This window comes from Xiphophorus maculatus, chromosome 22, assembly GCF_002775205.1.
Source record: "Xiphophorus maculatus strain JP 163 A chromosome 22, X_maculatus-5.0-male, whole genome shotgun sequence".
Classification (NCBI taxonomy): Eukaryota; Metazoa; Chordata; class Actinopteri; order Cyprinodontiformes; family Poeciliidae; genus Xiphophorus; species Xiphophorus maculatus.
The window spans coordinates 27224331-27239835 of NC_036464.1; the positions used below are offsets into that span (position 1 = coordinate 27224331).

At 36.7% G+C, this 15505-nt stretch overlaps 1 protein-coding gene across 3 annotated transcripts in view; it reads right to left on the reverse strand.

Moving 5' to 3' along the window:
• The window catches only part of LOC102229953 (pro-neuregulin-3, membrane-bound isoform-like), a 441303-nt gene that overhangs the window by 80471 nt on the left and 345327 nt on the right, over positions 1–15505 (reverse strand). For all 3 annotated transcript variants that reach the window (XM_023328063.1, XM_023328062.1, XM_023328064.1), the window contains one exon: positions 1754–1827. In XM_023328063.1, the coding sequence (XP_023183831.1) occupies positions 1754–1827 (74 nt within the window). The remainder of the gene's footprint in view (positions 1–1753; positions 1828–15505) is intronic.

The following is a 15505-nucleotide window of genomic DNA, read 5'->3' on the forward strand; positions in this document are numbered from 1 at the left end:
AGCACAAAGTCAGATCTGCTCAGTTACCTCTTTAGACTGCACATCATGCAGCATCACCTTTCCCTTCTTTGCATGTTTTCTAATCAGGTACTGCCTTTGTCTCCACCAATCATTTTAAAAGTTGTGAAATTTTAAGAACTTCAGCTTTTCAAAGGTCTTACAGGAGCTATTCAAATGTGGCTTAAATATGTACTAAACTGCTACATATTATGCCTTGTTTCAAACACAAACTTCAATGTATTTTATCTTTCACAGCCTAAATTCATTGTAATGGCAATAAGGTAGTGAACTTATACAAGGTTTTTACACAAGAATCTTTTCCAAAATCAATCTGAAAAGTTGAGATTTGCATTTGTATTCATTCCCCTTTAATCCACGACCCCTAAATAAAATCCAGTACAACTAATTGCCTTCAGGACTTCACCTAACTCACATGTGTATAATTTAATCTCAGTATAAATCCAGCTTCTCTGTGAGTATTAGTGGGAAAACTGCATGACAAACACCCAGGGAAACAGCAGTCATCCCTGACCTGTTTGTGTTGTGGCACATCGGGCCAACGGTGACTTTGTGACAGAGTTTGAAGCTGAGTTAAGTTGTTAAACAACATCTGAAGCTGTGGAGACATCAACTTTGTAAAATCCCTCATTTGAAAATGGAAAGAGTGCAGCAGACCTCGAGATAAAGTTCAGATTTATGTCATGCCACAGTCATAACCCTGCTCTATGTGGTAGAGTGGAAAAAAGACAGTTTTTGTTGAAAGAAAGCAACAAGTAGTCCTATTTAAAGCAAACAAGTGGAAGAAGAGGCTCTAATCAGTTGAGACCAAAGTTTTTATGTGTGCTGAAAACTATTGTCGGATATCACCGTGGAAACAGCATTCCTATGGAGAAACATTTCAGCGGCAGCAGCATGATATGTGGACAGTTTTTTTCTGAACGGAGTTAATGGAAAGGATGGGCAATCCTGGAATAAACCAAATTTAAGGCTGCAAAAGATTTTACTGTGGTGGAGGAGAGGAACTCTCACAGGGATCACAGCTGTGGTTCTTATGCTGAAGTTTGTAGAGGCAGGACTGATTACTGAACTCTATTAGTGGATAGTTTTATCCAAAGTAGCCACAACAAATAACTAAAGCATATTCATCTGGTAAAATGGTTCAGTCAAAACCTAAGACCAGTTGAAAATTGATGTTCGCAGGCTCTCTCCCTCAAATCTGACAGCTAATTTTGTAAAGATGGATGGGCATAAAAAAAAGACACACCTAAACTCTTTTAGATGTTTATTTTCCTTAAACTTCCCAAAGATGCACTTCTGTCAAATAAAATCCCAGCAAAAACAAACAAAAACCTAAAGTTTGTGGTTGTAGTGCTACAAAATCTGAAAAAGTTGAATATATCTGACTCTGAGAAAACATTAAAGAAAAATAACTTCCTGACTTGTTTGCTGCCGAGATGACGCATTGCTTTTAGAATAAATACCATACGCATTTGCCTATATGCAAAAAAGATTTAACAGTGAAGGCAGTTTGATATCAAACACATTTCTATTTATACCATCTGACTAAGTGCTTCCGTAATAGCTGTCAAGTTGCTTTTGCATGTCAGTGGTTTCAGGGTTTTCAAATATGTCAGCGCAGAATTGTGAGCATTTAAATTTTTTCAGTTGCCCTATATAGTTTTATTTTTCTGCTTCTGTTTGTTTAGATGTTTAAATTTTGTGTTGATGCAGAGAGAACACAGAAGCCTCTTACTGGGGTCTGACAGGATGGAGTCCGTCTTGGGCAGGAACTGGTCACACCGGATTCCTTGGTAACCTTCACGACACCTGGTGGACAAAAAACAAAAAAAAACAACACAGTTTCTCTTTGAGACTGGAAAACCTGCACAAAACCTTCCTCAGTGTGTTTCCTGACAAAGCAGTGGAGGTTTGTTAGAGACAAACAGACAAGGCAGGCATAGATAAATACAGAGAAGCAAGCAGTCTTCCAGGGCACTGAACTTAGCTGGAGGAGGTTGTTGTTGTTGGTCAGTGAATCCCAAATCCAAACACCTTGGTCAGGAGGAGAGAATTCAGTTCAATGACATAAATGATCACGAAGGGAACACACAAGTTGTTGCAGGTCAGAGTCTTCGATGGTTTTAGTTGTGTCCTCTCTAAAGAACCTCATGTCTGAAGAAATTCTCTTCAGACATAACATCCTTTAAAATCAGACAATTTCTTATGATAACAAGATACTACGCCTGTATTAGTTTCCTAGCTCTGGCAGTTAAACGCTCCCATCAAACTGATTACAGAAGATCTGCAACATCTTTCTGAAAGCACTGAAGGTCCCAAGTTTCTTCAAGAAATATAATCAGACTTATTTCAGTTCCTCCTGAAAAACATAATCATGTCTCCTTCACTTTCTAGATGAAATAAATGTTCCAAAGTGAAGTCATTAAGCAGTACACCAGCTCTGCCTCCTCAGCCTCTTGTCCATCTCTGGTACACCTGTCATGTACAGAAGCCACAGAGTTTCTTGTAGTGGAAGTCTGAGACAAACAGAGTGAGAGAACAGACCCCTGTGGGGCTCCAGTGCTGCTGGCCACAGGGTCAGAAACATGGCCCTGCAGTTTCATAACCTTTAGTCTTGTTCAACTCAGTGATACTGAATCTGCATTGAAGAGATGTTTACCCCTCCCAAAGGTGCGTCAATAAAGAAGTGCACATTCTAAGGGTTTTGCACAGTCCTCAGAATCTGAGTGGCAAATTAAGACGTAAACAATAACCCTTAAGTAGCTAATGAGTTCTGAAATGTACTCAGTCTGCACTTCAGAAAATGTCTCTGAAAAAGCGTGTTTTTTAATGAATGTCAGTTCAATAAATATCTCCTGATCAACATACAGAAGCCTGAGTGTTACAGAGCACAGGAACACGGTGCAGGTTTAAACTAAGTGTGGTGTGAAGCCTCGGCTTGTTTGCATATCTGTCGTTGCCTCTGGCTGTTTGAACCTTCGCCTTCCCGTCTCCCTGCTGTGGAAGCTGCAGGTCTCACATATGGAAATGGACTTAATATGCAGTCTGCTCTGTTTTACTAAGTCTCAGATCTTACCTCTATTCAAACTGTTTCTTCACAAACACGTCTAGATTCAACTGCACCGCATTGCAACAAAAAACACTGACTTTATTTGACCAGATAAAGACAAGAGAAGATGTACGTCTGTCCTGACAAGAATCTCAGACACTTAGAGATTCATTTAAGAAAACAACAAATATAACACTTTGAATTTGGTCATTTTTTCAGAATGGTAATGACAACCTTTTTGGGATCCATCCATGGCGAGTGACTTTTAATCACACTAGCTGTAGCTGGTGAAGAAACATGAACACAGATGAAAGGATATTTGGAGAGACACAAGCTGATAACAAAAGCTGTGACTTTAAATCTAAACAACAGCCATAGAAAATGTCCTCATTTCATAGAACGTTAACGCAAAGTGCAAAGATAGGATGCTAATCGATCACGAAATCCCTGGGTGATGAAGGGATGAGGGGCGACACCATTAAAGTGTAAAAGTGAGGCATTTAGAATCCACTACACAGTCATTATAGGAAACAAGCACTCAATATAAATACATTTCATTTTAGCTCAGCAGGGTGGAGAGCAGCTGAGCAACATGATAAGGACTCAAAGAAAACAGAAATAAATGTCTCTATAAGTCAAAGATTTAAGATTTAAATTCACAGATTAATTTTTATAAAAACTCAATAACTCTACATGTGAAACCCCCCAAAAACCTAATTGCACTGATAAACTCCTTAAGTCCCAGCTTGTAATTACAGGTCAGCAGTATAGAGTTTAAGTCAGATATTTACATGCAATGTATAAAAACATACTTTTTCTTCACTGACTGACATGAAATCAGACTAAAATCTTCCTGTTTTTTTGGTAATTTAGGATTGTCAACATTTTAATTAAAGTTCTTTCTGCTTCACTGCCTGAGACAGGAAATAAAGGAGCAGAATCTTGTTATAAAGAGACATATTTTTTGTCATGAGATTCAATATGAGATATTAAAATACATTCCTCTGACAGATTACAACTTCTCACTCCTTCTACAAACATCCAACAAGGTATTGCCATTCTGTTACGGCCTTCTCGTTTAAACAAGAACATTTTTTGGTTTTTAAAAGATATAAAATCTGTTAAAACCAGAAAGCTTGTAATTATAACAACCCACTGCTGTTGTATTTATTTCATAGATATGGCAGCTAGAATATACTTCCATATTAACGCCATAAAACTGAGAGAAGTAATTTTTTATGCTCTCTACAAAACCAGAAATTTAAATCACACTAAGAACACTTTAAACAGAAGACGTTGATGTTGATGATTTGCTTTGTGAGCTTCTGATGGATGATCTGAATTTTGCTCTCTATCTGAAGTGGTGATGGCATAGTTACTTTGAAAAAGTAACTTTAATCAGATTACTGACTTGAAAAAGTATTTTGGTTACTTTATTGATTACTTGATGTGGAAAGTAACTAAGTTAGATTACAAGTTACTTTATTAGTTACTTTCTGTAGCTGCTGACAACCCTCCACCACCTCAAGATAAAAGTTACATTGAGCTTTGCCAATACTTATGAAATTGCAAGTTATTTTATAATCATAACATCAACAATGTATCTTGTCAAGAAAACTGGCATAGGGTGTGAGATCTTTCCGGGTGCATGCAGAAAAGGTGCATAGAGGCCTGAGAGAAAATAAGTAATCTTGTAGTTTGATTAAAAGCTAATTAAAGTGAATATGAAGGAATAGTAAAATGAATACAAGTAATCACATAATAACCTTCTGAAATGTATTATCTGAAATGTAATCTGTAATGATTTCTGTAATGAATTAACTGTGGAAAGATTATGGTTGATGAATTATAATAAGTAAGAGATGTGATTGATTGTTAACTAAGGATCAAACTTGTGATAATGTGAAGTTGTAATCATTTGAAATTAATTCAAACAGGTTTAACAACAGATTTAATGTGTTTAATGAGCTATAATACATAATAGTGGGTTATAGAAAAAGAGAGGAATACAGCACAGTCCTGAAACAGGAAATGTCGCAAGCAGTTCTGAACAGATGGTCAGAGCGCACAGGATGGTTGGAGTGTTGAGTTTGGCTGAAGCAACGGAGAAAGGGGAAGTACGGGACTTTCCACTATGGTCAGCAGAAATAGATTGGGCAATGTGAGGACTTTTTCATGAGATACAGCAGATGTGGAGAAAGTCACGTAGGCCAAACCTCCCCATACACACACATGGTGGAGAGATGCATAAAAAGGGGCTGAAAAGAGGAACCAGCCGTTCCCAGTCCGACGGCGCAGAAGGAGAGACAACTTGCTGAAGCAGATTGAGCCACGGACCGCACTTCAGAACCACGGGAGAGCTCGGACTTCACACCGCCTAGAAAGGACTGGGTTCCATCGCCCCATCCCTGGTTCTTCATTCGATCGTCGGTCTCGTCTCAGCCCAGCAATTACAAACTCCGCAACAAGACTTGGAGGAAGGACAAAGCTCCCTCAGGGATGAGGAACTGGGTTTTGCAAAAGGATTCGGACCCGTTCTGCTTTGTTTCTTTTCTAAGGAGGGTTTTTTCCACACAAGGCAAAGACCTCAACCAAGGATGCTAGAAATTCCTGTTGCCAAAGATCCACCATCGTCTGGGTATGAGTTGAATCTGCTCATTGAAATTCCATTTCAGAACTTGCGACTTTAGTCAGGGAAAGGAGGACAGGGTAGTATGATTGTACATGTAAATTTTATTACACTGTTTTTGAATTATTTACGATTGATTATTGATTTGTATGTCGTATATCCCTGCTCAAGCTTGCTTAATAAATTTATACTATAAAATTCTAAAGAGGTTGGTGGACATTGGAATTAATAGAGTCATTTAATCTTCGTTCAGTTCTTTTAATTAAGGCAAAACTAATGTACATGATTCCAGTAAATAGGAGGCTTCATAATTTCCTTTGGTGAGAGTAAATAATGACCCTGGGACTTACATCTAAGTCACTAAACATAATCTAGCCGGTTCCAAGTGCAAGTTATGATTTAGAAAGTGGGCTACCGTTAACAGAAGTGGTTATTGGAATTATGCAGCTGTGAGGGCTACTCAGCTGATTGTTTCTTAACTGTAAAGGGTCATAACTTCTGGATTGGAGGTAGTTAGAGCTAGACGAATCACTTTCGCCACCAGTTTAAATAGATTATCTCTTATAGAGTACTTTTAGGGTAATACCCAGGTCTCAGAGATTTTCCGGACCTGTTAGACAGAGAACTGGTCAGTAGGCAGCCCTGGGTAGTAGTGAGGAGTGGGCGGGGCTGACTATTGCAGGATAACCTTCAATCTCCACTTATAAGATTGAACATAATCTTATAAAAAGGTGAGATAGTTCAATGGTTGCAATAGTCCAAAAAAACACAAAACAAAACAAAACAAAAACACTTTAGTCATTTTTGCATGTTCTTGTGTGTTCCTCTCCTGTCTGGAAAACTGTAAAAAGGATTTTAGAATCTCGTTGTTTGCAGTTTTCTTGAGCGCAACACAAAGCTCGACATCATTTACAGCAACTATATTAACTTGACATTAACACAGCGGGACGGATCAGCCGGGAATAGACGGACAGGGAGAGTCTGACTGAAACTACATGCATGTCAGTCAAACTCTGGGGCTGATTATGTGTCTCTGCTTACAATCCCAAATATGCAACTTCAAGTTCCAAACAAGCTCAATAAACTGCAATCTGCGACTCATTAAATTTGCAAGCAACTTTAGAAAAAACAAGCCCAAAGTTATTTATAATAATCGGACTTGGCAACTCAGACAGAAACTCAAAAGAGTTCCTGTTTTTCCAGGAACAAAATGAGCGTCTCCCTCCTTCCTCCATTGTGTATGTTTCTGTGGCGGCGTGTGATCAGCTGCTGATAACCGACACAAAGAAAAGGCGATCACTCCCCAAGACGCACAGAGGAAATTAAATGATATTACTAGAGAAAGTGACAAAAGTAGTAATGCAGTGATTTGGATAAGTAACTTTAATCTGAGATTACTCATTACTGAAAAAGTGGCTTGATTAGAACAAGGCGTTACAGTAACTTGACGCCGACATCACTGATGAGAGGATCCTGAAGGAAACATCTGTCTCTGATATCTGGGTACCTGAGATACGCAGCAGAACATTGAGAACCAAAGCACACCAGCAATTCCACTTTCCAGCTGCTTCGGAAAAGAAGACGACTTTCAAGGGGCCTAGTCCAAACCTGCACTTAAGCCAATTTAATGTGTTAGAGTCTATGAATGCTCAAAAGCGCTCCAGTGATTAATGGACAGAACTCCTTCACAGCAATATTCAACACCTCTAGTTATCACCAATGGTGCTATTCCCAGTTATTAGGTTTACTGAGCAATTACTTTTTCACACTGGGCCAAGATCATTTGAATGACTTTTGTCTTTTATTTATTTATTTATCATTGAACATATTTAAGCTTGACTATAAAGTAATACCAGAATAAATCTGCTATCATCTGCTATAATCTTGGTATAATGTTTACCAAGAGTTTAAACTCTTGGTAAATTGCTTGCAAAGAGGAGGAAATGGATATTGGTCGGGTGAATTTGGTAGAGACACACACCTGCCCTGCACAGGGTGATAGTTTGAACATCTAAAATGTGGATATGGTTGTCATTTTGTTGTTCTTCACTAAACAACTGCTGTCATTCATTTCCATCTCACCGTTCTTAGCAGATCGAGACTCTACACTGTAGATGTTAGGAGCAGGCTCCTGTTTTACATGTTTTCTGTTGAAACCAGGATGTCACGTCGTAGCAGTCAGATAATACAGAGTGCTAGCTGACGTTAGTTTCCTAAAGGCACCAGCCGACATCAAATTCACAATAGAACAAGTCAGATTTCAAGAAGAATGCTAAACACCCACTACGGTGACCCAGGGGGATGAACTGACTGCTTTCCTTACTGCATAAAAAGCTTTTCTTTGTCACATCCATCAGGCCACATCAACTGGCTGACAGATGATATCAAACGTGATGCTAAAAAGGCCTGAAAAAATTCTTATAATTTGTCAGAATGTCTGCATAGCCTTCAACAAACCAAGTTAGTTGATTTCAGCTGTTAGAGACATTATGTTTATTGACAAAGATTAGAAAAAAAATAATGAAATGTTGGTGTGAAGGATTACATTTGCTAGTTCTGCACTTTTTAATGATCACTAGTATCTTTAACTTTGAACTGAACAAAAATACTAAGCATCCACGAGGAGAATACGCAAATCCAGTCAAACTATCCTCAGTCTGGACTCAATCCCAGGACCCTCTGGGTGCAAGAGCACAAATAACTGCACCATCATAAGTTTTACTAGTAGGCAAACACATATTCTTCTTATTGTGTGACCTTAAACACCAATAAAGTCCTAATTCTAGTATTATCGTGACTGTTATTTTGTCCAACAAACTCTTTTCTTTCTAGAATTTCTTTTCACATATATCACACACCTAGTATTCCTAATGGAAAGGCACAGAAGGGGGAAAAACAGTTCTCAAAGTTAAGATGGAAAGCTGATAATAGGTGAGAGATTGTTGAAGGGTATGAAAGAGTTGCACAGTCTCTAATTAGCAGCGCAGTCATTAATTAAAGACGAACAGAATTAGAACGCCCAGGGAGGAACGTGTTTGAGCAAAAGGTTAAATGTGAATCTTCCTCAAACCTACCGAGCGAAGGCTAAATATAGGCATAGTGTGCACACACACATGCACACACCCCTGTTTGCCAGTGAGTGTATCTGCTCATATACAAATATCTATTGAAATTTGCTTATGATTTTACTTATGTTTAAGCTTTTTCAGAAACTGTTAAAAAGCTTTTACTAAAACGAGGAAGTAAATTCAAATTTTCATTTCCATTTCCATAAACTTTTTTTAAAGCGATACTTCAAAATGAGCACACATCAAGATTAAAAAATGTAAGAACACTTCTGACGTAACTTTTCAGCACAATGTCAGGCTAAAAGGTGGATGTATTTTACGGCTTTTTACCAGATTATTTGGCAAAATTTCTTAATACAACGACTATACATGATGTATATATCAGTAACAAACATGACAGCATGCATTCATTATTTCAATTTTTTAAAATTAGCTATGAGGACATTTGTCTTGTTGGACTTATTCAAGTAATGACCATCACTATCAATTAAAAGGCCTCTAGTTGGAGGAAACATTAAGTCAGGCAATGAAAATTAACAATTGTTGCTTTTTATCTTGAATGTCATAACAGACCACAGGCATGCTCTATCTCCATGCTGCATGGAGTTTTTCTAATATACATTTGGCCAATCCAGAAAAACAGAAAAATGTCAAATGAAGACAGATTTCTGAAATGTCGGCCTCTGTAACCTGGTTTTTGCAGCATTCTGCCCGTGGTGGTACAATATAGAAGACATTCTTCTCACCAACATGATTCCACTCGCAGACAGTAAAAATGTGATCCAAACAAAACAATGAGCCAAGCAGCTGTGTCATACATCAAAAATAGCAGTAGGGCTTCCTGTAGCTGCCGTTTGGGCCACTTTAATACAGTCCAACTCCACAGCAGTTTGGCTCTCAAGAGTCTATTAAAGGAATATGTGCCACAGTGCACCGGTCAGAATCTGATAGGTTAGTTCAATGTTCTTCACACTTTGGGCCATTTTCTCAGCAGAGGCTTCGCTTCAGAACAAGTGACCAAAAAAAAAAAAACAAAAAAAGGAAAGGAAACGGTTGAATAGAAGCGTTTTTCTGTTGTGAGTGGAGTTGTACTGCAAGTAAGTCAATTTACTCAGTGGGAATTTCTGTGAACAAGATTCCAACTAAATTCAAAATGATTTTTGGCTTGAATATTTTAGATCTTTTTTTTCATTTTGTCCCTTTTTTTTAAATTTTGACTTCACAAGTTATTTCCTAATTCAACACTGCTACTTCTGTAATTCCACATCTGGAAGAAAAAGAGGCTTTAGCTGTTCAAAGATGCAATAATAATAATAATAATAATAATAATAAGTACTATTATCAATACAAACCAATGGCAAATTGAAAGGAGATATAAGGCTCATAAGTTTAATATCTTACTATACAGAGATTTATAGCTCATTAAAACTTAAATATGTTCTCGTTTAAATGAGAAAAGTCATAGCAGTAAGACAGAAACACCTCATTGGATGTTTGATGTCATGTAGAAGAAACAGTGAGGAGACATTTTCACAAGTTTTGTATCTTGTTATATTGAGAAAAAGTTGCAAACAAAAAAAGAGAAGTAGTTATGAAGGCTCCAACATTACGTTCAGCCAGCCACAAAAACTGTTTTCAGTTTTATAAATAAAACTTTTGGTAAATCTCAAACTATTTGTTGCAGAATCTATGTTGAATGTAGAATAATCTAGTTCCATCCTGGTAAATCTATTTATTTTAGATTTTGAGATAGAAGTGAACAAATGCCAACTAAGAAGCTGCAAAGCAGATGCTAATGTTAACATCACCAGCAGTTAATAATTAGCTTTTCACAATATTCTGACAGTGTTTACAAATTAAATGTATTATAAATGTCACTCTGAGTGTTTTCTTTCCATTAAGTTTCTAAAATATGCCACACAAGAAAAGTCAAGGCGGTTTAGGCTTTTTCAACATTTTTAAGTCAGAATGTTCTTGGCTGGCTCAAGTAGTCTTTATTCGTTCATTATGCTAACACATAACAAGCCAGGAACGACTTTGTTACTTTAAAGTCAGACTCAACAGATTGTCAAGCTTCAGTGTGTTCACCGTTTACATCATTATACAAAGTTAGAGGCAAAGCAACAGGAAATTCTTCATGTTGTCCAAAAGGTATTGTGGTGTTTCAATATGGTGAGATCATGTGCCATTCCTTAGTCCTTCCTCTGGCACTAGGGGTGTTTTTCAAATTAAGGATAATCACTTCAAACCTGACAGGATGGATCAAAATCTTGAAAGATTTCTTCACTTACCAAGTTTTTTATTTATTTTTTTTAGTTCAGTCCTAGAAATATTTATACTCTTTTCTAAGTTTGACATGTAGCAATAAAAAACATTTTCTATGAGCAATGTATGAAAGACAAAAGCAGACAAAGCAAATATTCTTTGAGAAGATTTAAAAGCAGCAAGAGCAATCGCATCGTTTGATGTATCCTTTGCAATTCAATATGTCTGCTGGGCTTTAACAGCAACTTTCTGCTTGGTTTGTTTAATCAGACCTGCAGAAAGCCAAATACAATTGGCAGTCCACACTTCAGAGGCAGCCTGAGATGATTACTTTTCAACTTTAATGACATTACGTATCACCAACCTGTATGGGTTTCCATTTATTTCTTCCTCTTTTGATGGAACATTAAAAAAAAAGAAAAGAAATGGAAATCTAGCTTTGTGGGGTGTCAGGGGACGTTTCTTCTCTCATTTGCCAGACGTTGTGATTGAAATGAATCTGGGTTGCCATGTCTTCGCCTGGCAGGTTATGGGAATCAGGCAGAGTGTGATGCTATGTTGTCCCTGTGTAAAAGTTTTAAACCACCAATTATTTCTGTACACTATTCTTTTGAGAAGTCACGCTTTCTTGTAATCTTTGGAAGTGGTTTGGATCTATAACTCTCTAAGCTTCCTAAAAACTGCATTGCTAAAGAAAACCCAGTTTGTTTTGTAAATCTCTTTTTTTTTGTCAAATGTGACCTGATCTTAGGCTTAGCTGATTTAACACAAGAATTTGGCAGTGTGTTTGACCCAGCATACAGTTTCCAACCCTAATCATTGGTTGAATTATGGACACCTAAAGCACATTTAGTGGGGTCAGTTATAAAAGCTGGGTTTCTGTTACAAATGTACATAAATCTCAGTCTGTATGGATCCAACATGTTGGAATGAAACAGAATTTCTTATGAAGTGTGATGCTGTGAGACCTCTGGTGGAGTCAGCTGCACACTGTCCACAAAAAGTCATCCTCCTACCACTTCCTGTTGTCTCCTTCATGGTTTTCGCCAGTAGTAGCATCCGGTTGTTGATCATGTGACTCGTGTGATGAGAAAAAAAAATCTCCATTGCAGTTTTGCAAAATTCATTGGCAGTATCTTTTTTGATGCTGCTGAAAAAACACTTCTTCCTTGCAGAAAAATGTTTCATCAAAAAACATGTTTTTTGAAACTGCTCTGTTTCCATTAAGCAAATTTATTTTCATGATTCAATTTGTGCATTTCTACAGGTAATGGAAATGCAGCTATGGATAGCCATCCAGAATCTGGTTTGTACTGGGTGGGTGACAGACAGAGGGACGAGCCCAGGGAGCCATTCCTGCAATTTCATCTCGTGGCAAAGGATCAATAAAGTGTGATCAGATCATAAGGTTTAAAAACCTCTTTGTTGAAGATTGAGAAGACTCCCTTTAGTTTCTTCTCTAACCAAAAATATTGGGTCACAATTCTACTTTGTTTCATTTCAAAGTTCCCCGTTTGAAGCAAAAACAACAGGTCAAGAACTATCCATAAAGGAAAACTGTATCTAAAATCTATAGACTTGACAATCAGCAACGACCTGAAACCTGAGATGAATCATTCCTCTGCTTTATGCCAGCTTTTCAGACAGCATCTCTTTCCTTGTTGTTGCTAAAATTTTATTTTCTCTAAAGTATTTTTTCTTCGGTATTTTTAAAAAAAAGAGTCAACAAAATAAATGATTAAAAAAAAAGACATCTTTGTGATAAGCCACTGGTAACAAAGAGCCTAAAGATCCAGTGTGATTCTTTGTAAAGTTTTGTGTTTTTTATGGCCTGAATAATTTATGGGTCAGAGTGAAATCAATCTTAAAGATACGTTCCTCAGACAATGTTCAGGCCAGAGGACACGACTGAAAATGATTGAAGAGACAAGAAACGTTCAAAGAAACATTGAGAAGCCTGGAGAAGTCTTGATCAAGACCAGTTTCACCGAAAAGTAGAAAGAACAAAGGGATGCCTAAAGACTTTTTGCCTTTTCAAATTTAAGCCAGAAAGACTACAGGAATGCCAAAAGCTCAAGTCAAACGAAAAACAAAGATGTTTACAGAACCTGAGATCTTACAGCACAGTTATAACTAACCTCCATGTTCTTGTTAAATAAATGTTTGGTTGACAGGTTCCCTCCACATTTCCATGCAAAGTGTTGGTCCTTTTAAAATGAGTGCTTTATTCAAATATTGACATTTAAGAAACAGAAAAAATGTTTTATTTAGCTGTACATCTAATAAATAAAAGGAACAATTGGCACTTTGATGAGTTAAGGCTCATCCAGTCCAATTTCTGTTTAATTTCAACGAAATGGACTCTAAAGTACAATTAGAGTCTTGAATGAGGTAATAATAATAATAATAATAATAATAATAATAATGATAATAATAATAATAATAATAATAATAATAATAATAATAATATCAAGAAGAATGCATTTCCTTTGCAGATAATTTAAAAGATGGTGAAGTTGGGTCTTCTGCTGCTGAAGTTGACCAGGTTTCTGTTATTATCTGGTGCTTTTGAACCAGTCAGCCATTACACTGAAAATAATGTTGAAAAGTTTTAATTAGCTAAGCATCTAGAAATGGGCAGATTTTTGGCTCCACTGTCCCTGTCCAGTCAGGAAAATTCAGAATGTTACAATGTTCCCCCACTGGGATTGTCCATACCAGAGCAATATCAGGTTATGCTGACATCAACACTTTTTAGTCAAAGATGTTAATGGGTAAAGATTTGAAGTTTTCCATTTTAAGTATCAGTAGGGTGTCAGATTAAAGACAAGAGCTGCAAGCAGAACATTTAAAAGGTAAATGTTTTTATGGAGACATGCAAAGTTGTTCTTTAATAGTTTGAAGTTTTGGTCTGTTGTCAACCATAATGCATTTGGAAATGTTGGCAATCTTTGAGAAACTTTAGTTAGATGAAAGTCTGCAGTCTCCAGACCTATAAAGTTTGATGTTTACAGCTAGTGACACTAACAGTGCTAATTGTTAATTAGCACTGTTAGCTAATATAAATGCTAAAGAAAGTTTCAGAGGTCAACTTTAAATCATTTCGTCTTTGATTCAAATGAGTTTCACAACAACTGCTCTCTAACAAATAAGATAATATTAAAGACAAATTTAAAATTCACAACATTTTGACTGTAGAATGACTTGAGCTGGATAAATGGGTAAAAAGCAAATGGATGGTAGATTTTAGTGTCTATACAACATCTATACCACTCCACATTTTTTCAAAACAGTTTAAAAAAAGTTTAGCTGCTTTTTATTTAGTCAATTTACCAGCAGTGTGCAGCAACACATGCAGGAGGGGCAACACTGTGTTGCTCTATAAAGATTTTACTGACTCCAGCATTTTTTGCCATCTTTTGAAAAGGATCTTAAAGCGCAGGAATGCTAGTCTGCTTTGAAAAAGTAACTTTTTAAAACAGCCAAATGTTAATTTTGGAATTCACCATTGCAGCTTTTGCTAAGCACTTTTTTTTCTCCACTGAATATTCCCTTGGTATATCCAAGTCACATAAGACCATCTTATTATGCCATTCTATTAAAAGACATCATTCATGTCTGATATTCATCCTTTATGCAGAGATAACGTCCTAATAAGAACTTTTATCTCTTTTTCATGTATCCATCTATCTTTCCATTCCTTTGATATTTCTCCTCTTATAAATATTAACACCTGATTACTTGGGCCACTTATCTCTATGCAAAGTAATTCCCTCTAGGTCACTTTGATAAGGTATCAGATGGTTTGCCTTTTCTCCTAACAGATTCAAGGAATATCTCCCCATTATATCTAAGTTTCGTGGTTCTTAAATCACCCAAACCATTTGTTATCTCCGCTTGTGACAAGAGACAAGTCTTTCAGGAGACTACAATCCATGCAGCGCAATTTCTTAGAAAATCAAAATCGAACCTGTCAGACGTATCTTGTCTTTCCAAAGTTTTAAAGTTGAAGTATTTTCTTCACTTTGCACAGAACAAAAAAGAAGCACCTTGGGAATAAAATGAAATGCTGATTACAAGCACAGAACTGAAGAACATTTAATGGAAAATAAAAAACCAGAAGAGTGAATGCTACAAAGTAGAGTTTAGTGGTAAAGTATAAGGAAAGAGAAGTCTTATTGATAAATAATCTGAAACATGATGTTGTCCAAGACCACTTCTGAACCAAGACACACTTCATCTGTTCAAAACACTTCCACACGAGTTTAGATTAATCCCAGAAAGGATGTTGGTGCCTCGTCTGAATGGGTAAAAAAAAAAAAATGTTTGTTTTCAATCCAATTAGTTATGCACTGATTATCATTTAATCACAAAAAAGAGGCTTTTGTAAAACAAATTGTGTTTCTCTGAAGATTTTATCCTTTTAGTTTCCAGTCACAGTAAGTAAAAACAACAACAAAAAAACAAAACAAAAAA